The sequence below is a fragment of the Anabrus simplex genome, chromosome 3 (genome assembly GCF_040414725.1).
Source record: "Anabrus simplex isolate iqAnaSimp1 chromosome 3, ASM4041472v1, whole genome shotgun sequence".
Classification (NCBI taxonomy): domain Eukaryota; kingdom Metazoa; phylum Arthropoda; class Insecta; order Orthoptera; family Tettigoniidae; genus Anabrus; species Anabrus simplex.
The window spans coordinates 197,738,953-197,764,843 of record NC_090267.1 but is presented as its reverse complement, the minus strand read 5'-3'; the positions used below and the strand labels follow the sequence as shown (position 1 = coordinate 197,764,843).

General features: G+C 37.5%; 1 protein-coding gene across 1 annotated transcript in view; it reads right to left on the bottom strand.

The window, feature by feature from the left end:
• Positions 1-20,987, bottom strand: part of LOC136866143 (RUN and FYVE domain-containing protein 2) — a 172,489-nt gene extending 151,502 nt beyond the window's left edge. The window contains exon 1 of the mRNA XM_067142845.2: positions 20,807-20,987. Coding sequence (XP_066998946.1) covers positions 20,807-20,987 — 181 coding nt within the window. The remainder of the gene's footprint in view (positions 1-20,806) is intronic.
• Positions 20,988-25,891: the final 4,904 nt, after the last annotated feature.

Sequence of the window (25,891 nt, the reverse complement as noted above, 5' to 3'; positions counted from 1 at the left end):
CCTCAGAAGGATTATGGGTCCCATTAAAGAAGAAGATGGCTACAGAATCAGGCACAACAAGGAACTGTACAGTAAAATAGAGAGCATTACAACAGCTATGAGGAAGAGAAGACTAATCTTCTATGGTCATGTAGTCAGGATGGACAGCCACAGACTCACTTCAAGAATCTTCAACACTGTATCTAGAGGGAAAGCAACAAATGCCAAATGGACAAATTTAGTACGGAAAGACCTACAATACCTAAACATTGATCACATCGACATTTACAACCGAGATAAGTTCAGAAAGTTAGTCAAGACATCTGACTCTCTCCAGTCACTAACAACTAAATCGCTGCGTCCAGGAGTAGGAGTGAAATGGACTCAAGAAAGAAAAGACATCCATAGCGCTAGAATGAAAGAATACTGGGCTAAGAGGAAGAAAAGAGCTCACCAGAGTTAAGAACCACGTGGTCCATCGTAGGCCTAAACGAATAATAATAAATAAATAAAAAATAAGAAGAAGAAGAAGAAGAAGAAGAATTTGCAACATGAATCATATGAGACGAATAGGACAGATTACGGAGTATAACAGGACAAGAAAATTATTCATTGACAAAGGAAATATACAGCAGTGTGCAATATTTCCTGAATACATTTTCATGATTAACTGAAGCTTTGGGACATGCACATTTACCGAAAGAAAATAACATTTATGTGATTAGTACATATTCTTTGCAATCTTATTAACATACATTTCAATATTTGTATGGCATTTATGACTATGACAACAAATTAAACACACAAACTGAAACATATCAGCGGAGTACTCCTCCTTCATGGGACCTTTGGGCTCGTTTAGATAGCAGTGTGTCAATGTTTGGTACTATCGTTTGCGTACTGGCAAGTCGCAAAACACATTTCAAGTTTTCATCGGTGAACCTACTTCTGTGTCTAGATTTTAAAATCTTCATTAATGAAAACATATGTTCACATAAATAAGTTGATCCGAATATACTTACAATATGAGCATTAAATGTGTACACTCTATGAAAGCTCTCCCGTGGAAAACGAACATAAAATTCAGTCAAACAGTTTGTGTTTGCAAACCTATCTCTCATTTGAGTATCGCACTGTAAGTCAATCAGTTCTAGCTGCAGTTCTGATCTAACAGTTTGCACATCAACTGAGAAGGGCATAGCGAACCCCTGCAGGTCCTTTTCTAACGCCTGAATATCGTGAAATCTACTCTCATAGTGACATTAAAACCTCGTTATATGCTTCTAATGTTTTTTAAAAATGGGATTCCATATTTTATTATATATTACACATATTGCTGTGTTATTTTGTTGAACTATTAAATACTCTTTTTCCCAAGAAGTTTTGAAACTTGTTGGTATCGATGGCCTACGCTGTGCTGAAATCTCTTCCATAGTAAATGCAACATTAACCGACTAGAGTTGAACATCGTGTGGTGTGAGGATAAAAACGGAAACACACTAGTGTCACCTCTCATGAGTTCACGCGTATCGTGTCACAGTCTAACCTGTCCAGAAAGATGTGCTATACCTTTGCGCATCTGACCTGCAGTACGTACGTCATGCACTTCCCCTACTTGCTCGCTAAGCTGCTCTCATTCCTCGAGAGCAGGGAGCAAACTAGCTCCGAAGGCGAATATTTTTGTTATGAGCAATCCCCACCCTAGTTGAAACCCCCTTAGGGGTGTATTATTTTAACACCAAGTTTTATTAAAACTTCAGGCATATAGGAACAACCATCATGCAAAATTTCAAATTCGTATGGCAAACTGTTCCAGAGAAATGAAAATTTTTGTTTTTGGATATTAACCCCCAATCAATTCTGTTTCCAAATTTGTGTTATAAACATCTAGTTCATAAAGGAGCAATCATTGAGTGATATTTCAATTTTCTTCTAAAAATTGTTTTAGAGTAAAGAATATTTTGGTTTTCAGCATTTTACCCTGTTTCATCCCCTTAGAGGTGGAGTGGGTGCCTACATTGTAACAGCAATGTATCCCCAAAATTAAATTTGTTTATGTAGAGTAGTTTTGCCCGGGTGTTGATATAAAATTAGTCAGGACATTGTCTTTAATATATATACTGGTAGATAAGTATCATAATAAAAGCACTTCAACCCCTTTAATTCTTTTAAGGCTCACCCTCCCCTAAGTGGATTTTCCAGAAACAAAAAAAAATGTGTTTCTTTACTTTTAAAGGAGAATCAAAATAACAAATTTTAATGTCTGTAACATCTTCAGTTTCCTCATAAAAGGTATTCAATCAGTTTTTCAGTCCTTTCCATGCCACCCCTCACACTCCTTAGGTGGATTTGGCAAAAAAAAAAAAAGTTTTTAAAATGAGATTCCAAATCAAACTTTCATACCTGTAACCTTCAGTTTTTGAAATATCAGTATCCTAAAAAAAGAATTCAACCACATCTTCAGTCCTTTTACAGAGGTGCCAACATTTGAACTGGATTATCAGTAATCGTCCTCTGCCCCCGAAAAATATGTTGAGTCAAGTCCAATAATGACACCCCTTTTGCCGATCCCTCTAGCAATCTATTCGAAAGTATATCATATTACACAATAACATTTGCATTTCTGTGATAAAACATTCCTTGTAGCTTGTTTCTCACGCAGCAGCTGCTTTTCAGTGTAGATTTTCTTGAAGCATTCTTCCCACTGTGATGACATTTTCATCTTCTGAACCATAAACGATTCCAGTGCAGATATGCTTAATGTAGGCCTCACTTCTTTCTCAATCTTTCTGTCAACTGTCAGGTTCACTTAACAGAGCAAATACAACATTACTGAAGGATTTATAGTGGAGAAGAGCAGCGCCTGAGCTCCCTCATTCACAATGAATTTTATAAATGTCGTTGCCAACTCACAAGCATTGAAACGAGGACAATTTAGGAGAAAGGCTCAAAAAGATTGAACATTTTTCCTTCTTTTCTTTTTTATCCGTAGAAAATTACTTTTTCGTGATGTCAGCTTTTCCGCTACAATTACCCCATTGACCATAATTCTGTAATCGTGAGGTGAAATCTGTAATAGTTTTCACCTCTGCATTTATACACACACACACACACCCGCCAAGTGTTTATTCGAAAACAAAAAAATATGTGTACCTTCATTTTTAAAAGAGATTAGCAATACCAATTTTCAGGTATGTACATGTTAATTTCTTGAGATATACTGCAGAAATGCCTTTTTTTTTCTTTACGTCGCACCGACACAGATAGGTCTTATGGCAACGACAGGACAGGAAAAGGCTAGGAGTGGGAAGGAAGCGGCCGTGGCCTTAATTAAGGTACAGCCCCAGCATTTGCCTGGTGTGAAAATGGGAAACCACGGAAAACCATTTTCAGGGCTGCCGACAGTGGGGTTCAAACCTATTACCTCCCGAATACTGGATACTTGCCGCATTTAAGCGACTGCAGCTATCGAGCTCGGTAGAAATGCCTTTGCTGGCGAGATACAGTGTTTACTGTGCACTATGTCTTCTGGTATGGGCTATATCAAATTTGTTACTTTCATTGATCTGTCTCAGTCTCTTCCTTGGCTTTGACAATATGAAAGTGACTGAGGTATGAGTGATGCTAGTAATACCATTGCTTATGCAGCCAGTCCCTGTTATGAATGGTGTGAAAATATTGCTCATAGGGTCGGTTGGTGCATGCATTTCAGTGGGCTTGGCAGACTGATATGTAATAGCAACGGCTGGCTCGGTGAGGAAAGCAATGGGAAACTACCTCACTCCTCATTTCCATAGTACGCCTCTTCAGTGACGCCTAGGCTATTTATGACAGCTGTTGGCCGAGCTGCAGAGGATCAAACCAGCCTTCGGCTGAATACCCAACATACAACATACATACTGTAGAAAGGCTCATTTAAAATATTCAACTCCTTTTTTAACCCCCTAAGTTGATTAACCCCCCAAAATATTCATTTCATTATTTTTAAAGGTGATTCTAAATACCAATTTTCATGTCTGTAACATCCTCATACAAAGAATTCAACTAATTTTTCAATTCTTTTGACCACCTTACGTGGATTTTCTGAAAACGAAAGACTACGTGTTTTTTTTATTTTTAAAGGAGATTCCAAATACAAATTTTCACGTCTGTAATGTCTTCACTATTTGATATACATGTATTCTGATAAATCTCAACTCTTTCTTCACTTGTTTTCAGCCCCCACCCCTCTTAAGTGGATTTTCGGAAAACAAAAAAAATGTTATTTATTTTTAAAGAAGATTCCAAATACGAATGTTCATGCCTGTAATATCTTCAATTTTAGAGGTATAAGTATCCTCATAAAAGATATTCAACCACTTTTACACATTCCCCCCCAGGGGATTTTTTGAAAACAAAGAATACGTGTTTCTATATTTTTAAAGGAGATTTCAAATAACGTCTGTAAACTGTTAAGTTTTTGAGATATAGATATACTCATTTAAACAATTCATCCCCCTTTCCACCTCCTTAGCGATGGAATATCCAGAAATCCTCCCTCAGTGAGCACCTATACTGTAATATAAATGTATCCCCTAAATTTCATTTCTTTATATCAAGTAGTTTTGGCTGGGCATTGATTATAGTCAATCAGACTTAGCCTTTAGTATACATAGATGTGTATTAACCTTGGACTTCAGGATAAATCTGAAAAGCCAAGCAAGATTCTCAAACCGGCATTTTCAACAGTTTTGTTATGCTTGATGCCAATTAATTTCAACATTTTCTATTATGGCAGTATTAATAATTGTTTGTTAATAAATTATTATTATTGTACTGAGAGGTACACCTCAACTTCGCACATTCAAAATAAGCGCCTTAATAAACTCCTCTATCGATCAAAAGGTGAAACTGATACTACATGAACTTGGAACTTTGATCAGAAGATGTCGCTACTGAAATATTAAGTAATTGTGTTATTGTGAAGTTTCCTAAACTGATTGAATTTCTCCTTGTTTTGTTTCGCTACACATCAAGAAGTTTGGACATTTTTCCACTGATGGCACTACCAAAAACTCTGATCATGCACTCTGGTGCAAGGTGGAAGAACTTATAACTTAAAGAAGATTCGTATTTCTAGGTTTTCATAGCTGAATCTATGTTCATTTATTTTTGGGTTGGCAACACTTCCTTTTCTTTCCGCCAGTTTTGAATCTGGCCAATCATGAATTTTTGTAATTAATTTTCAACCAATCCCGCATTTCTTATTCACTCTGAATTTGCCAATAAAAATCAAGAGGGCGTGTCCTGATTAGTCCTGAATTCTCTCGAACCTTCCCTGAGGGTATATAAACTGCGGCTTTTCTGGGTACCTTGTCAATTGATCGTCGTCTTTCTAAGTGTGTGTGTTAAGGCAGGAGGTGGAGCACCTCTTTTTCCGGCCAGCAGAACATCTACAAGGTAATGGCCACATAAATTCTATCTTTCTTACTATCTCCGCAAATTTATCTGAGGGGAAGGTCCGAATCTTTAACTATGTAACAAACTTTTCTAAAATGTAAATCTTCTTTCAGCTAATGTAATTTCATAAAGTCTTTAACTGTAAATTGGGGATAGAGAGTAAGTTACCCTCTCGAGCTCCCCTTCATCTTGGTTTGAGGTGACTACGTTTTTGTAACTGTTTTCTTCATGTAATGTATTAAAGTTATTTCCATGCAAGCCACCTCAGTAGTTTGGGACTATCCTCAGTTTCATTGGCCAAGAGCCCTGTAGGTTTTTAGTATTTCATTTTCTGGGAGCGCAGAGTACACCTGCATTCAGTTTGTGTTCGGGCCATTTATTTATAACCTGTTCTTTTCCGCAAAGGCCCGGTAGGTTGGCTACTAGATACCCCTGTGTAAAACTATTTCCATTCGTAATTTCAGCCTTGTGAGGCCAGTGAGTAACATTTTGATGTAATGTTGCCTTGAGTGGGCTGTAAGAAACAGAGTATATAAGCTCTTTTCAAAGTTTTGTTATAGTGAGGAGTGCCTCTGGAAGGCTAAATATTGGAATTTGTGGGAGAAAAGTGCTGTTGTACTTGGGAGATGTCTTCTCTGGTCTAAATAATACCACTTTGAAATCGTAACTGTGTGTACTAGAGACTTGAAGCCCAAAATTGTTAAAGTTCTGAATCTTGGATTTTCTAAGTCTTATTTCAAGACTGCTTTTGTACCTGATATATTGTTATGTTCACTAAGTGAAAATTTGTTAAGTTTGTTGTTTTGAAGTAATACAACCTTCAGTTCAAATTTTAAATTGATTTTCATATTGTAGACCCATTCAAGCCCTCACCTTCTTTCACCTCTCTGCATTCCACAGATACCACGGAACAATTATTATTATTATTATCATCATCATCACTGTCAATACACAGGAGCACATAGAGAAACAACATCCAGATTGCTAGAATAAAAACTGAAGAAAGGGAGAAAAGAAAGCTCTCTGCCCAAGAAAGATTGCAGATGAGTCAGCACATGAAAATTTACTGACAGAAACGAAGGAAAGGGGAGGGAAGTCTGGTCCTAAGCAGGCCAAGTACTTAATATATCATCAGTATCATGGAAGTAGTAAAATCACAATCCAAAAGATACCTTAAGGTCTTTTGACTAAGTTACTCAAGATACATCAACAGTAATACATATATTTTAAGTAAGAATTAGAACAAACTCTAAAGAAAAGAATTGTATATTAATGACTGATATACATCAACACCAATTCCAGTTATGGGCAACATAAAAAAATAGAATGTTAAGTTTTAGGTTCATAACAGGTACAAATCTCAATGATGCTACTAAAAGAATGCAACAAAACTAACAATTGACAAACAAGAATCCATTTTATTTAATATTTAATTAATCTGACATACATGATAACAGGGTATTAACTTCTCCAATTACAGGAACTCATACAGATACATTACATATTTTACATGATGATTGATGTTTGTTGTTTAAAGGGGCCTAACATCAAGGTCATCGGCCCCTAATGGTACGAAATGAGACAAAATGAAATGACAACTTAAAATTCCAAAATCCTCCACTGACCAGAATTCAAAGCATGAGGATGAAGAATGAATAGATGGACGAATATGAATTTAAAACGATCAGTGGAAATTACCCACAGTGCCTCACATACACAGAAGCTAGCACAAAACATTAGTATTACTGACCAAGGGACTGCTTCTATAGCACGATGCTGAATCCATTATGCGTATTGTCAAAACGGGTCCAAAATCCAGGTCTTCAGCCCCTCATAATGGTATTTATCGCTAGGAAAGTAGAACCATGCTATGTGTAATGTTGCGGTACTAATCAAAAGTAGCAAACTCGCGGTATTCCACACATTATGGTACTATTCACAGGTAGTGTAATGCACACATGTAATACAGACCTATAGTGTCTCACACACTGCGGCACCACTTACAGGCAACGCAAATCTATAAAGGCAACGCAAACCCATGGCGTTCCGCACATAAGTGGACTAACCACAGGGAGTCGTACTATCCCATGGAATTCCTCACATAGTGGGAACCGAACATAGGTAAGGCAGAACCATGGTGTCACTAATCCCATGGTGTCGCTCATATAGGGGTACGAATCACAAGTACTGTAGGACCCTCCTCCTAATTCACACTGTCGTTACTTATCACAATCCTATTGCGTACCTAACATAGTGGTATTACGTGCAAGTAAATGCAACCCATGGTGTTGCCTGCATGATGGTACTAATTACAAGTAGTTTCATGAGCATTAATAATAATAATAATAATAATAATAATAATAATAATAATAATCTTCCCCATTTTCCCACATCTGTGGGGTCATGGGTGCAAACTATGTCAGTCATGATTTGGCCCTATTTTACGGCGGGATGCCCTTCCCAACACAAACACTACATGGAGGGATGTAATCTCTATTGCGTGTTTCTGTGGTGGTTGGTGGTGTGGTGTGGTGTGTTGTGTTGTCTGAATATGAATAGGACAGGATTGGGACATACACAAACACCCAGTCTCCGAGCCAGAAGAATTAATCAGAGGCGATTAAAATCCCCCAACCCAGCCGGGACCCTCTGAACTGAAGGCCTCAATGCTGACCATTCAGCCAAGAAGTCTGACAATAATAATAACATTAATGAGAGTAATGTTGACATGATACGAGCATAATCCCAAAACTCCATATCATGTCTACAAGTACGAGCCATGAGAGCATCAATGTTAAAATGAGAGTAATATTACTTATTCCGATAACGAACGTACATATAGAGTAGAACTTTTTTATAGACACAATGGCTTTAGCAACACCTCATCCCTGGAAAGCGTTAGGTATATGGTATTACACATGATTACACATGATACACAATAACTATTTTACATTTAATAATAAAATATATCATCAAAAGGGCTTAGCAATGGGCGATCCGATTTCTGGCATTCTGGCTAATATCTTCTTGGACAATTTGGAAAATAATAAAATAATAAATAATATCAACTGTCTCCAACTTTGGTTAAGATATGTAGACGACCCGTTTACAATGGTTCAAATCCCAATACAAGATGATATCATTATTATTATTATTATTATTATTATTAGGCTATATCTGTGTTATTATTATTACTATTATTGTAACTATTATTATTGTTCAATTCAATTCTGTAATGATTATTGCTTGCGTGTTATATATACAGGATCTTCATTTACGCTTGGCTAGGACTTTATCGCTTGGCCGCCAGTGACGGTTCAGTTGCCGGCTACCGTGCGTGCATATGTACGGCAGAATACGGTGCTTAAAATCATTATCATGCATTTTATTCACCATGTTTACAGTTTATGCTCAAAATTATTTATAATGCATTATCATGCATTTTACTCACCATTGTTGCAGTTTATGCTGAAAATGTTCCCCATGCACTGCCAAACATAATCGGCATCTCCTAATGAAGTTTTCGGTTACTCCACCAAATTTTTATTGAAATAATTTAAAGAATACACTTAGTTCTATCAAATTAATTTATAGTTTTTTTTTTTTCAATGGTAGAATTAGATAACCTCAAAATTAATGCGGAAACAAAACGACAATCTGCTTTTCCCAGAACCTAGAGATATTCAAGACTCTTATTGCTGCAGTGAGTTGTAGCTGGCACCCATCAAATATTTTATGTGTAAGAAATCAGGTAAGAACTAAGTGTGAGTACAAGGTCCGACGATTGAGTATTTTATTTAATAAAAATTATTTCCATATTTTTCATTTTAATGCTATTTGATATTATTTTAAATTAGTGAGTATAGTTTAAAGGTTACAGTTTGCTATCGTAGATAAACAAAAAAATGATCGTGATAGTGATTTAACTTTCCTCAATAAGCTTGACAGTAATGTCAAATTCAAAAAGGAAGATGAAGTTAATGGTTCTTTGAACTTTTTAGATTTAAATATTTCAAGAGTAAATGATAAATTAATATTCCAAATCTACAGAAAACCTTCTTTCGCTCCTATTACCATAAGAAATGAATCCTTGCATCCACAATCCCATGAACAGACAACAATTTTTAGTCTTGTCTACAGAGCATTAAAGATTCCGCTGACAATTGAGAATCGCAAAAAAGGAGTTAAATTACATTAAAGATTTGGCCAAACTGAATGGTTTTAATCCAATTTTCATTAATAAAATCATCAATAAGATTAAACTAAGAACTGCAACCAAGTTAACTCCGGATAAATCTACGAAGACAAAATTTGCTGCCTTTACTTTTACAAACCCAGTCATATCAAGTCACAAACTCGATGAAGAAATATGATATCAATATTGCTTATAGAACTCGGAACACAAATCGAAATATAGTTTTCAACTCCAACACCGTAAATTCATATTTCAATGAATTTTCAAGCTGTGGAGTCTATAGACTTAAATGCGCCCAATGCGAGTTTTCGTATATAGGAAAAACTGGACGCAGTTTTCAAACCAGATACCTAGAACATTGCAATACTTCTAAACAGAATAAACATTCCGCAATGAGCAATCATATGAAAGAGACTGGACATAGAATCAGCAACATAGAAAAAGATCTTCAAATCTTAAAACACACTATAGCCTACCAAAATAAACTAATGACAGAGTTTGAGAACCCTTATATATTTTTGGGTGAACATTTTAATGGCAATCAAAATTTAAATGATACACTACAAACAAAAAATCTGATAATTGAAGAAATTCCAGAACTACTCTCTTGTCTTAATATAAACAATAATAATTTCATGAGTATTTTTAATTACCCCTCCACTTGCGATCGGCATGCCCAAGATTCCGCCCACCTCTCCCCACCAGACTCACTCCCCACCCCTACGAACACATCCCTACATTACAAGAAACAGTAATAAAGCGACTTGCCAGATCGCCTCACGCAGCCAACGATAGTTGACTCTTTCTACTAGTCCAAGGGGTAAGCTTAATTTATCTTTCCCCACACTTGTTTTATTTTTTGATACAACACTTACACATTTCTCCTCTTATTTCAGACTTCAACACGTGTCAAATTGCTTTCCATGTCATACCTAAGGCCTAGCTGAACTCCTCATTTTGTCTTCATAGAAGATATACAAGTTAACATAATATAATTTCTGCTGATTTTATTATCTTGTCATGTCTTCGAGATTGCATAACTATTTGCAGCTGCTATGGCTGGTCAAGCCTTTGAATAGTACAATGTGGATGCATTATTATTCCACAGTAAAGAATTTAACAATTATAAGTTTAATTAATCCATGCTTCATACGCTTATGTATTTTTATAATGTTATAACCATTGTAAAACATTGGTGCTCTTTATGACTGGTTTCTCAACCACAGAATCACTTCTTTGTAATTTATGATGCTGTAAGCTAAAACAGTTTTAAACCTACTACTGTACACATATTGCAATGTTCTTAAAATACCTTAGGGTTTTATTTTACATCTTATTGTAATCAATGATCATTCTTTTATTGTAACATGGAAAACTTTAGATATGAAGAGACTGTCTTAGGTCTGACCGAATATTTGAGTTGTTTTTTTTGCTTTACGTCGCACCGACACAGATATGTCTTATGGCGACGATGGGGTAGGGAAGGCCTAGGAGTGGGAATGAAGCGGCCGTGTGCCTGGTGTGAAAATGGGAAACTACGAAAAACCATCTTCAGGGCTGCCGACAGTGAGGCTCGAACCCACTATCTCCCGATTACTGGATACTGGCCGCACTTAAGCGACTGCAGCTATCGAGCTCGGTATATTTGAGTATTAATGGCTGATGATGCTTGCTATGTCAAGCGAAACATGACCCATAATTAATAAGGTGTAATGATTGTACCCTAATTGTAGAAAGTATATTGTATTGAATAGGTGGTTACAAATAAAACTGTATATAATATTTACAGGTATATGGTATTCACCATAAGGAAAGTGATTCCCTGATTGTTTAATATGACAAATATGCATCTCCTTTATACATAATATCATCTTAAACATCAGTTTGGATTAGTATTTTCAAGATCTCTGTCACACTAACATTCATAAATCCTGACAAATTTCTTACTCTCCCCTTCTATCACTGACTTTGCATACAATTTCCTCCTTGCAAAACTTGCCATCCACACATTTTAACATCACAGTAAACATTTTCATGCCTCCTTGAAAAGTTCAGAATGGCCAACAAAAGAAAAGTTTAAACTTAGGAAGAAAATCTTCAAGTGATACATAAACTGAAACTGAAGAACAAAAGGTGATGTGTACTATCAATTTGATCCAAACTATTTGTGAACATGTTCTACAAAGCTAGTGGGAAGGGACGGGGGTAGGTTGCAGTGAAATGATGTCAATTATGAACACAGACTGTAATTAACACAATGTACACTTTTTATCTTTAGTTTCCTGAAAGTCCTAATTTTAACCCCCCCCCCCCCCCCTTCTAACAAAATCAAGATTGCGGCACAATCTGCTAGACAAGGTAGAAAATTGAAATTTGGCAAAATTATATGTTTCAGCCTGTAACCGATAGAAAACTTCCAAGATCTTTAAATTTTTCACTTTTTTTCCTCGAAGAATATTGAAATATCGAGGCAATTTTAATGACGATGCAAACCTTCGTTTCGAGGTATTTCGTGGCTAAATGTTAAGTTCTATCACAAAACAGATGGCACGATCTGTTCAAATTGGAGTGATCTACAACCTTGGTCCTATGACTCTTTGTCATATGTCTATCCCTTATATGTTAGATTCGTCTCTATTTCTCAATTGTAAGTAAATTTTGCACTTTTTACACGCATAATTCATACTTTGAATCACTTATACGAAAGATAGAGTCATCAAATTCTACACGATCATTGGCCCACACAGTAGCCATATGTGAGCCAAATGCTATGTTTGCAGCTGTCACATAATTATCTGAAAAGTAATGCACTGCGAGACAATCTTACCCAAATTTCATCCTATTCAACGTTTCTAACTCAATCTGACTCATGAATAGATGAGATACGAGAAAATATCATAGGACCAGCCATTTAGATCACTAAATACGACGTCTTATGGTACAATACGTTTGTCGATATGACGTACCGTTTAGCAGCAGTTAATCTGTAAAAGAAGGACTGCAATATTTTAGACATGCATATACCTTTGTATATCGATATATATAACTGTATATATTGATGTAAATTCATAGCAATCAAGAAATGGTGTATCTGCTATTGTAATCAGTACTTCCCACATCGACTTTGACTGGCAGTAGGCATGGAGTCCTTTTCCAACTCCCGTGTAAGTGGCATTAGTAAGGAGGGCCCACCATGTAAAGAATAATTCCCTTCTCAATTTCACTTGCAGAAGGCAAGATAGCATGCAATTTTGTTCAAAACTCCTCTACCCGGTTTTGTTTGGCTGTGGGCAAGGGTGTTTGCCATTATGAACAAATGTACCCATCTAAAATGTGACTGGCATTAGGCATAGTGGCCTGCTATTTTAAATGGAAACTCACCAACTCGGTGTGACTGGCAGTAAGCTGGCTGGCATTAGGAAAAGGGGCCTGTCATTATAATAACAGCACAACTCAATTTTCACTGGCTGTAGGGAAGTTGCCTGCCAATATAATAAAAACTCCTCAACTGTAATATGTCTGGAAGCAGGAAATGGGGCCTGCAATTGTAACGAAAACTTTCCAAATCGATTGTGACCCCACATTAGGCAAGAGGGCCTGCCATTATCATCACAACTCCGCAGTTCACACTTTACATTGCAAACAACGTATGGGGACCTCCCCATATTGTTTCTCGGAATAATGCTAAGAGATATGCAATTTTAAAAAAGTCTATTTCACTGCAGGTAGCCTACAGTAATTTACTTCGATATCTAAATACAATGTAGAATAATGTAGCGAAGCATGGGTACAACTGCTAGTTCTTACGTTAAAAATGTATCAGATGTAAAAAACTGGCATTTGGATCTTCCATAATTGTTATGTAACTTACATTATTTAGTCAAAAATAATATTTCTGGAGATGTTTGTAAGTGTGTAAAAAATGTAGCCTAATAAAGCAAATATCTCCATTACATGATATTTATACTGAACTATGTCTTCCTTGCCAGGTATAATTCTGCTGACACTGTTTCTCTTATCAAACTGAAGTAAAGATCTGTATTTACGGCCATCGCCCAGTTGGTACATTTCCTATCAAATGTTTACCTAGGTTTTTCTTAAAAGTTTGCAGAGAACTTGGAAATATATCAAACATTTCCCTTTATAATGTAGGCTATTCCAATCCCTTATTCCTCATCCTATAAATGAATATTTGTCCTCTTGAAATCCAACTTTATCTTCATATTATGATCTTTCCTATTGTTAAAAGCTCCGTTCAAACTTACTTGTATACTAATGTCATTCGACGCCATCTCTCCACTGACAGATCAGAACATATCTCTTAGTCAAGCATCTCGTCTACTCTCAGGTCTTCCCAGCCCAAAGTTTGTAACATTCTTTTAACACTACTCCTTTGTCGGAAATCACCCAGAACAAATCGTGCTGCTTTCCTTTGGATTGTTTCCAGATCATGTAGGCCTATCAAGTACCGGTAATCCTGCTGTGGGTCCCATACACTGGAACCATACTCTAATTGGGGTCTGACCAGAGACTTACAATCTCTCTTCTTTAAATCCTTACCACAACCCCTAAATACACTTAAAACTATTTGAAGAGATCTGTAACCCTTTAATCTTTAACCCTCATGGAGTCGCGCACTCATTTGCAACATTAGTAGTCGTGCACTCTCATTTCATAGTACTACCTACATCAAGTTCTATCTTTCCGAAAAGAAAATGTATTATGTATAATGTAGATTTATAAAAGAGACTAGCATTCAAAAATCTAAAAATGTGAAATATATATCTGCAAAAGAGCCAAGCATATGAAAATAATGAAATAATTCCCCAGTTTCTGCATTTCAGTACAAAAGAAATCAATAAGCCTATATGAATATTTTTTAATTCCACCCACTGTTTCTCTTATCAAACTGAAGTAAAGATATGTAACAATGAACTTAACAAAACACAAGGTCAGAAACTTAGTCTGTATCACTCTGTAGTACACCTAAATCTTGATCATTTTCACACATATTTCTCATATGTTTCAGACACATCACACTACAGCACAGCACAGCACCGATCACATTACGACTTTGTCTTTACATCTTTGCTCCTAGGGCATACTATGCACCGTGATTATTTCGGAGCTCGTTTATTACCTTATCGGGTTCATCAGCACCAGCCGCTTTCTTCTGAAAGGTCTTTAGTAGGCTTTCAGTACAGACTCTTTTACGCACTGTAGGATTCTCAAATTCCCACCCAAGTTCATGCAGGAACATTCGGCGTACAAACTTCTTCTCAGGGCTGCTTGTCGAAAATATGATTTGTGCGTTAATTCCAGCAATGTTAAGAATTCTGAAGAATATCCGTAAGTTCCTCACAATATTGTCACTTTCTGTTTGACCTGACTTATCAAAACCTACCTCACAACTTTCATCTTCATCTAAAAGTTTGCATATTCTAGCCTCCTGTTTTTCATAGCTACACATTTGCACAGAAAATAAGACTTTCTCCATTCAAGCGAGAGATGAGCACTGAACAATGGTGGTCGCTTGGGGTATGACAACATCCTACATGTGAAGAACGCCTGTCACAGCAATTCTAAGCACTTGCTGAACACTTCAAGATCAAAGTCGCCTTGAGTGGTATAAGTGATTACAGCAGGCTAAATGAACTCGATCCCAAGATATAACTTAACAAATATACATGGGGTGTTGCCAACACCCCGCACGACTCTTTAAGGGTTAATTACAACCTCATTAAAGTGATTACACCAATGAAGATCTTTCTTTATATAAACTAAATATTCACAATGATCCCCTGAGGAACTATCACCCCATCAACACAGCAATTCAAACTGAGAGGACTTCTCCTCTTGGAAAACCTTACACCCTGACTTTTCATCCTGTTTACCATCATATCACTGTCAGCTATCCACCCCTCAACATTGTCAAGATCTTTCTGTAGTTGCTTACAATTCCGTAACTCAATTTATTACTCTGTACAGTATACCATCATCATAAAAAAAATCCTTATTTGTGATTCTCATTGTTGTTCTTCTTCCATATCCTCATTTGGTGTCAACTGTCATCAACGCAATCTGGTTCTTGTTCTCAGCAACTCAAAAAAGATTGGAGGTATTGAGCCCATCCATTCTCGTAGATTCCGCAGCCAAGATAATCTCCTTCCTCCCCTACTTCACCTTCCTTCATTCTTACCTTGTAAGATAAGCTGAAGAATAATATGGCCAGAGTACTCAAGTTTCTTCTTTTCTGATGTTGTGCATGAACTCTAGCTCTTTCTTCAGGCGTTGGAGTACTTCAGTGTTGCGTATTGTCAACCCACGATATTCTGAGCAGGCATTGGTAGCACCACATCTCAATGGATGTAAGTTTTCTGGTGGTGTTCTCCGTTAAGGTCCAAGTCTCGGCACTATAAAGTAATTGCACGAAATCAGCTTCATTTTCCGTATCAAATCCTATTTACAGAGACTTACAACTATAAAAATCTTCCTCCTTTTTGATACTTATATTTGCATTTTAGCAAATTAATTAATTACATACAGTACATGTTTCGTTCCTTTTTTAGAATATCTTCAGCTGTTACATAGCTTAGGTGAATCACTAAGTTTTTATCCTTTTTAAGTACATTATAACACTATTTAAATATAAATTGAAAATGAAATTAAAAACAATGTGGTGGTTAAATGGGTTAGTGAAATGAGACGGAATGGATATACTTATAGTTAGCCTATTTTAAAAACTATTTCTATTCATTGGAATAGTTGTTGTTAAAAAGTTTCCAGCACTGTTTCACTAAAATATTTCGCTTGTCTTCCAGTAAAATGACTCTTTGACACTGTTCTACATATTGTTGAATGTTCACTTCTTTCACTCCCTCCAAGTTAGCTGTTATTTGTTTTTGAACTTTCTTAATATTCCTTAAATTGGGTTAATTACAGAACTTTGAAGCTGATTGCCATTTGCTAATAATAAAGGAGCTTCCCCATATTCTTGCTGTTGTCAAAACCCATTCCTACTGTGACCTTGAAGGAGCTACGTTTGAAGCAGCCTTCCGTCTTGTGTAATAAAGTAAGACAGTAAGACAGAAAATACATATCGCCAAAGTAAACGGAGACGAAGATTGATCTTGAACACCATATTACAGAGAAGTTTGCTCATTCTCAGTCCTTGCCTGCTGAATCCACACCGGGACCTAATTTCACTGGCACGGTTTCAGCTGTGATCAAATATGCTGCCGAGATACTTAATGCATTGGACTTGCTCCAGTAATGTGCCAGCTACTGTCAAGTTAACAGGTTGAATGACAAGTTTGCTTATGACCATTACTTTGGTTCTTTATTCATATCATTTATATATAAGAAACCATTAAGTTCCAATAATTCTACCTTGTGGGACCCCCTCCTTAATCATTACAGGATCAGTTATTCTAATTCACTGAGTTCTATTTCCTAGAAATGTAGCCACCCATTCAATCATTCCTTTGTCTAGTACAATAGTCTTGTACAAGTGTATAATCACTACACAGTGGGACATGACGAAAGCAAGGAATGAGGGACAAGCTCACCACACACCCGGTGCTGGGTTAAACTCCAGTACTATTTCACCCCACATAAATAAAATTATTCTTACGGTAACCTAAATTGTAGTGCCTTGTCCCTTGACCCTAAATAAGTCAGTGTATGTTGAGTATTCAGCCATAAGGCTGGTGTGAACCTCAACAGCTGTCACAGAATTCTTAGGCATCACTGAAGAGTCATGACAGTTTCACCTTCAGGCATCACTGAGGAGTGAATCAGTTTCCTGTTGCTTTTCCCACTGTTATTACATATCAGTCTACCATGCCCACTGAAATATTAATGCTAAGTGACATCCACAAACATCGCCCTCTTACTAATTGACAGACGGATCGATCGCATAACGTATGGCATTATTACCATTGCAAATATCTCTGCTCAGAGCCAAATATGAGACTGAGATGGGCCTATATCACTGAATGGAACACACCCTTTCTTCTCCTTCATACCATACATGAAATACCGACATTTCAAGTCTATATAATACCGTTTATGACTGGAACCATCTGTTTACATTTTCTGATGTAGGACATTATGCGCATTACATCAAACAAATTATGATGGGTGAAAATATTATTTTATGGTTCTATGCTCCTAGACAGCTACCGGTACTTTAGACCTCATAGCAAAGAAGTCATATCGTTTTACTTCTATAATACACTTCACTTGCAATATCTTACTCCCCTACACCTAAAAAATTAACTTCTCCATTAATAAACAGTAATTGCCATAGGAAACCAAGAAATCAAAATTGTAGACAAATTTAAATATCTGGGAGAAATCATAACATATAACCTCAATGAAAAGCCAGCATGGCATAACACAATAAATAAATTGACCAGAGCACAATATGTCACCAAGAATACCTACAACAAAAAGGGCCTGTCAATAGCAACAAAATTAAAACACTACAAAACAGTCACTCAAACAGAAATAACATACGCAAGTGAAACCATCTTCAAAACAACTTTTTTTTTAAATCAGGTACATCCCCAGCATTTGCCTGGTGTGAAAATGGGAAACTACGGAAAACCATCTTCAGGGCTGCCGACAGTGGGGTTCGAACCCACTATCTCCCGAATACTGGATACTGGCCGCAATTAAGCGACTGCATCTATCAAGCTCAGTTTCAAAACAACTAACACTGCACAAATAGACAAAATACTCAAGATAGAGAGAAGAATCATTAGAACGTGCATCAACAAATCATACCAAAAAGATGGACACTGGAGAGTAGCTTCTAATGAAACAGTCTACAAGGAAATAGAACCAGTAATGAGCACAATCAGGAAGAAACGCATTTCATTTTTTGGACATCTAATCAGGACACCAGAGAACAGGATCATCAGGAGAATAATAGAAAAATTATGGAATAGTAAGTGCAACATTAAGTTTGTTTGTTTGTTCAACCCTTGTCCCGTTTCCCTACGGGGTCGGGTATGAGGTAAGATGAATCTGTCATGGCGGGTTTTTATGACCGGATGCCCTTCCTGATGTCAACCTCATCAGATGAGTTAATGACATTAAATGAATGACATGATATATTACAGTAGGGAGAGGGTGAAACCCGGTGCCGGCACATAGCCTACTCCTGTCGAATAGCACTAAGGGGTCTGCTCAATGCTTAACGTACCCATCCGATGGATGAATCACCATCAACAGCGTCATACATCCTCACTCCATATGAGCACTGCGAAGAGGTTTGGAATTTAATCCAGGCTTTTGGCACGCAATCTAGTGATTAGAAATTGTATACCACCATGTCCCCTACCCTGCCGGCCAACATTCTGATGGTGACAATTTTTTCGACCAACGGGACTCAAACCGGCTAACCTCGGTCATTCTAGACTTCAGCGCCTTAACGATGATGCTTGTTGTTTAAAGGGGCCTAACATCGAAGATCATCGGCCCAGCGCCTTAACGATCACGGCCACAAAGCAGGCACTAAGTGCAACATTAAGTGGATTACAGAAATCAAGGAAGATATGGATGAACTACAAATTACAGTAGAAGACCTAAGAAACAAAACCGACAAAATCAGAAAACTCACAGACAAGCAAACCAGACTGCAAACCAGAATCAACAAACAGACAATAGGAAGGGTGATTTCCGATGAAGATAGAAGGATAAGATCAGAGAGAATGAAGTACTGGGCTGACAGGAAACTGAAAAATTCTTTGTATAAAGTTGGCTAGAGTGGTCCAATAAAGGCCACAAAATGTTGTAAAATATTATCTTAGGTCATAAGCCATTCTGAAATAAAAGCAAAAACGTTTTCTTACAAGTAAAATAAGCTGTATCTTAAAAAAATAATGTTATAGACTGTATTAGTGATAAAATGCAAAAGTACTGGTGCATAAAGAACACTGACATGAATAACATCAACAATGGGTTGAAGAAAATATGAAGGTTAATGGAGGCCCTTCAGGAACTCTGAAAAGCGGTGGCAAAAGGGGCTCTGGTTAAGACACAGCAGGTCTTTATGCTACTTAGGTTCCAAAAGGGGTAAAAAAAAAAATATAAATAAATAAATGCAATGTACATTTTAATCTTATACCAGTTGTATAGCATTATTTGAAGTAATTCCACATACTGTATCTGAGTTGACTATGTAAGTACAGGAGATATTATAAGTAGAATTTTGTAAACCATATAAATTTATTAAGGATGAGCTGTGTGTTTAATAGAAAAAAATATTAGTGTAAATTGTATTCTAGGAAAATGTCTTCCTCTCTTGTTACTTTAAAATGTAGTGCTTGACAATGTATTTTAGTGTACCATTTGCCACCGAGAAAGACACCTCATTTGCAAATAAGGTGATTTTGATTTTGATTTGATATAATTTCTACAGTCTGATGGATGAAAAGCATAATGTAGGTTACTCCTATTTCTTTCCATGACACTCTAGGTATCAAAGGTCTCTGCATGTGAATTTCCTAATCAAAATTCTTCATCCCTTTCTATTAACACTATTGTAACTTCACATTATCTTTCATAAAAGGTCTTCCTATAGGCTATCAACCATGAAATTTATTTCATATAATGCTGTTTAATTTAAGAAATTAAAAATAAAATCCCCTGACAGTAATCATATTATCTATGTTGATGAAAAAGAGGATCAAAGAAAAATAAGTGACTGCTGGCAAGAGACACTTCAAACTGAAATGAAGCTAAGTAAAATCACTCTCAATTATCAACTAGAGCTACATCAATTATAAAGGAAACATTATTAATAAGACTATCTATGATGACTGTTACATATGTAATTCAGTTTACCCTTAGATTAATTAAACATCAAAATAATCAGTAATTCTGAATTAAATTTAAGACTGCTACTCACATACATTTTACTTTCCAAGGGGGGTCTGTTATCCTAAAAGAAGCTGTTCCCATCATAAATCATAACTTAATAGTAGTACAGTATATTAAATTAAATTAAGCACACGTAGACACCTTATGAACATACAAGAAAAAAAACTCTCTTCACGTTTATTCCTTCTCACAACGCATTACTTTGTTATAACCGTGGGAACTACACTAATGTTACGAAGTAAAACTATCATAACCTCCAAATGATAGTAGAATATACGATTTCTGTGTCAAATTACTGCTTACGTTTCTTTATTCTTCTTTCTCTTCGGGATCTGGAGACAACAAGGACGGGCCATCGTTCTTCTTTAATTGACGAATCAGACGGAGAGCGAGAGATACTTTTACTGTCGAATGAATTTGTAGAATTCGTAATAGATACTTCTGTCGGAGATGTTGGAAAACTATCACTACAGGCAGCCGCCATATTTACAAAAACACTGCCATCTGTCAACTGACTCAACCATGATTAGGTTACTGCACTATTGCCAATATGATTATTTTCACACCAGTTGTTGCCTTTTGAAAAGCGGCGATTTTATGTTTAAGGAGATTATTAGTTTTCAAACGTTTAATATCTGACACTTCAACAAAACTTTTACATCATAACCAACTGATAAAGATCAATCTTGTGAAGAATACGGTGATACCATGACTGTCGGCAAATTGGTAGTCGTGAGACGTGCTCTCTTGGTGCTCTGCGAGTGTTAATGGGATATTGGAGACGGGGTGTTTAGTCAACCAGTCATTATACTTTGGCGATGTGTTCTGTTAATAATATACATATTTGTTGATCAGTATTAGTTCTATTCTGGATCAGTAATTAAATAATGTCGATTAAAATTTTAAAATACAGAATTATAATGGAAAACATTATCATTATCCTCCACCTATCATTGTCGCCAACAGGAAGACATATATTTTTCAGTAACAAAATATGAGCTCATTGTGTCGTTCTGACATCCGTCTATTTTCCGTGGTGTCCATGGGCGCCCATGACAGTTTCTAGAGAGGGGGGTTGGGGGGTGGGGGCAGACCTAGGGGTAAGTAGTAATTATAATATTTTGGAAGATACTGTAAATGGCGATTTGTATTCTGCGGTAGAATAACCCACGGTATCCCCTGCCTGTTGGTGGGGGACGGTACTACAGCTTTTACGTAATACTGACTTTTAAATCATTTTCTTGAAAGGAAAACACGTGACTACACTAGATTTTTGCCTTTCCCTGAGAGCTAGAGGGTGGCCGCGGCACCACCTTGCTCCCGGGTATGGGCGCCCTTGGTGGTGTCCAATTTTCATAATAACGATGTCGACATTACAACTTAATCAAGACGAGGGACTTCATAACTGAATCAATCAATCAATACTGATCTACATTTAGGGCAATGGGCGCCCATATAACAGTTTGTAGGGAGGGGCCCAGACCTAGGGGTACGTAGTATTTTTAATATTTTGGAAGATAAATGGCGACTTGTATTCTGTGGTAGAATAACCCACGGTATCCCCTGCCTGTTGGTGGGGGACGGTACGATCACTTCTATGTAATACTGACTTTTAAATCATTTTCTTGAAAGGAAAACAACGGACTACGTTAGATTTTTGCCTTTCCCTGAGAGCTAGAGGGGTATGGGCGCCCTTGTTTAGGGCAGTAGCCCAGGTGGCAGATTCCCTATCTGTTGTTTTCCTAGCCTTTTCTTAAATGATTTCAATGACATTGGAAATTTATTGAACATCTCCCTTGGTAAGTTATTCCAATCCCTAACTCCCCTTCCTATAAATGAATATTTGCCCTAATTTGTCCTCTTGTACTCCAACTTTATCTTCATATTGTGATTTCCTACTTTTAAAGACGCCACTTATTATTCGTCTACTAATATCATTCCTGCTGTCATTTCTTGATGGATACAGTACTTTTGCATCCATATATTGGCACAGGCCAGAGCAAAGTGTAGCTTCCACTGAAGTCCCAGTCTCATCCATGGCTGTGACAATATGGAAGCTGCTGGGGTATGGGTGGTGCTGATTAATGACATTCAGAGCACAACCAGTGTGTCTGAGTGTCCTGAAAGGTGTTGTTCATAGGGTTAGTTGTGCTACAATAGCACTATCTGGCCCAGTGAGGAAAGCAATGGCAAACTACCTCACTCCTCATCTTGCCTAGTACGCCTCATTTGGGCTCTGCCATTGGTTTTTGTGGTTTCCCTATAACTGCATAGCCTTTGGCGATGCTATTTGAGGATCCAACCAGCCTCTGGGCTGATGACCTAACAGACAGACAATGTCATTCCACGCCTTCTCTCCACTGACAACTCGGAACATACCACTCAGTCGAGCAGCTCGTCTCCTTTCTCCCAAGTCTTCCCAGCCCAAACTTTGCAACATTTTTGTAACGCTACTCTTTTGTCGGAAATCACCCAGAACAAATCGAGCTGTTTTTCTTTGGATTTTTTTCCAGTTCTTGAATCAAGTAATCCTGGTGAGGGTCCCATACACTGGAACCATACTCTAGTTGGGGTCTTACCAGAGACTTATAAGCCCTCTGAATGTTGGAACCACTGTCTTCTCACCAAAGCAGCCGCGGCAAATACACTATTTATGTGGAATGTTATGAAAAGTCACGTCCCATGGTTCGGACTCCACTTGAATCTTGGAGTATCGGCGGTCACGTAAACTACAAACTTGTTTCCTTTCTTTATGTTGAATTTGGGTTACAGTATCGCTATAGAGAGATAATCCTGATAGCCGCCCCAATTAGAGAATCAAAACATCGGCCTCCTAATCAATTCAGATGAACAATATTTATGGATTAAGCAGGGCTTGAGTACGGAACGGTAGCGCAGTTAGGCGCTGGTCTCCTGCGCACAAAGTTGGATTCAAGCATAGTCGATTGGCAATTAAGAGCGCTTAAATGAGATGGCCGTGTGTTAATACCTTAATTTAATTCTACGTTAAAACATTCCTTCTCAGAACAAACTTCGAACACTCTGATGCCTTTTTGACTGCGTAGCTGTTGCAAGATCGTTCTGTGAAACAGGAAATATTCAGAACTACATAAACACGCCAAGGATAGAATCTGATTTCAGTAGTTCGGAGTTCAAGAACCAGTGGTGACATTAGATTTGTTAGAGTAGCATCGACGAATCTACAGGTGAACTTCGTGTTACACGTGTATATTCTTGCTATTATCAAGTTCCATTCTGCACCCGGGAATAGCGCAAAGAATCAACGGTTTAAAAGAAAACGAAAAATTCGGGTGGGGACAGGAAAAGGACTGTCCCATTGAGCGTTCGTGTCAGCATCGACCCGCACAATCTGACTTTGGATGAAATAAAAGACACGTTAGACACCGTAGTGGCGTAGTCGATTCAAAAATAATAATAATAAAATGCAAGTGGCCGATGAAAACTAGAGGTAGACGAATGGCGTCATAAACGGCAATTATCACGCAAATCTATCTTACTAATATATCAATGTGAAAGTTGGTCTGTTTGTCATTCCGGCTTTATTCCACGTAAAAACTACTTGACCCATCGAGCTGAAATTTAGCAAGCCTTTAGCAGATAACGGTTAGTCCTATTACAAACGAAGCCCACCAATAATATACTTCGAATTCAGTTTCCTATAAAACAATATACGCATTCTCTTTCTAACTCTTAACAGCTTTCCGGAAAAAATGCTTTTCTGTATTTTGACGCATGCTTTATCCAATGAAAAACGAAATAATGGGTAAGCTGTTAATCTTACATATAAAAAGAGCGTATGTAAATAAAGTTTAGGATTAAATTTCCTACGTAAATGCTTCTATGCGTTTGCAACGTACCTCTAAAGAAATGCTAGAAAATAGCGCAATTTTATGTGTAGAAGGACCATTTCGAACATGCAGCCGAAGGCGCTCACATGTCCAGCGCATAGCTAAACCTTACTATGGAACACTTTGACAAAAAGTGTTAAAACTGCGTTCAGCACTCCTAAGGAACTGGAATGACTGAATTAGATTAACTGCCGTCTTGTATGGGTTATTGGGTTGTGATCATAAGTTAGGCCTAATTAAAATTGCTGTTATCGGATTTTATTCGATTTATTTGTTTTATGAAATCACCTCAGCCATACACTGTATGTGCAACGTACGGATGTTTAATGGTGTGAAAAATCAATCTAAATCTTATTTTTGTTTTCCAAAAGAGTTCAACGGGTAATGAAATGGCGTATGGCATTTAGTGTCCGAGGACAAGTTCGGCTCGCCAGGTGCAGGTCTTTTGATTTGACGCTCGTAGGCGACCTACACGTCGTGATGAGGATGAAATGATGATGAAGACAGCACATACACCCAGCCCCCGTGCCAGCGAAAGTATCCAATGATGGTTAAAATGCCCGACGCTCCCGGGAATCGAACCCGGGGCCCCTGTGACCAAAGGCCAGCATGCTAACCATTTAGCCATGGAGCTAGTTCATTGGGTATGAATTCTTTACATATGCACGTATTTTCTTTATTCTTGCCTGGCTGATATTGGGCTGTATTAACTGAGCGGAGTGGCCGCATGTGATAAAATGCTGCGGCTTTGGAGCCAAGCTCTGCATTTGAGAAGCGAGTGGATTCGAACCCCAGCGTCAGCTGTCCTGAGAATGGTTTTCTATGGTTTCCCATTTGCAGGGATCAGAATGGTTGATCCCGCCTCTCACCCCCGCCTCTCTCTCTCTCTCTCTCTCTCTCTGTGATCTTGAACTGAGAAATGCAATTGACTTTTCAATTGGTCAAGCCAAATATGTGAAAACTGTGCACTTTTCATGAGAGAGAAAAGCTGTGTTCAACAGTTCCTATTCATAGGCCAAAGCCGATTCCTTCCATTCCTTACTCAATTTCATTTACCATCACTTTCATCTTCATTAGCTCCTCATCTGAAGTTGGCGTAGGAAAGAGCATCTGGACGTAAAAACATGCCTTAAAGTATCATCTCACCTCATCCCCGATCCTGTACCAGGATACACACACATTTGTTTCAGATATAAACGGTGAGTACATTTATGTTGCTAAAAGGGATATATTCACTATTGCGTGTCTCTTGGTTTGTTTGTAGTGTGATGTAGTGTGATGCACATAGCCATGTGTGTTAACACAAACATGAACACCCAGGCCCCGATCGAGAAGAATTAACCAGGCAAAGTCCTCGATGTAGCCGAGACCCTCCTAATCAACGGCCACAACGCTGACCATTCAGCCGAGACGGACTTTTACAACTTCTTCATATTCAATTAAAATCAGCGTACCGGTAGTTCAAAAAAAAATATGTTGGTTTAACCACGGCAGAAGATTAGTATTTATTCCCATCCCA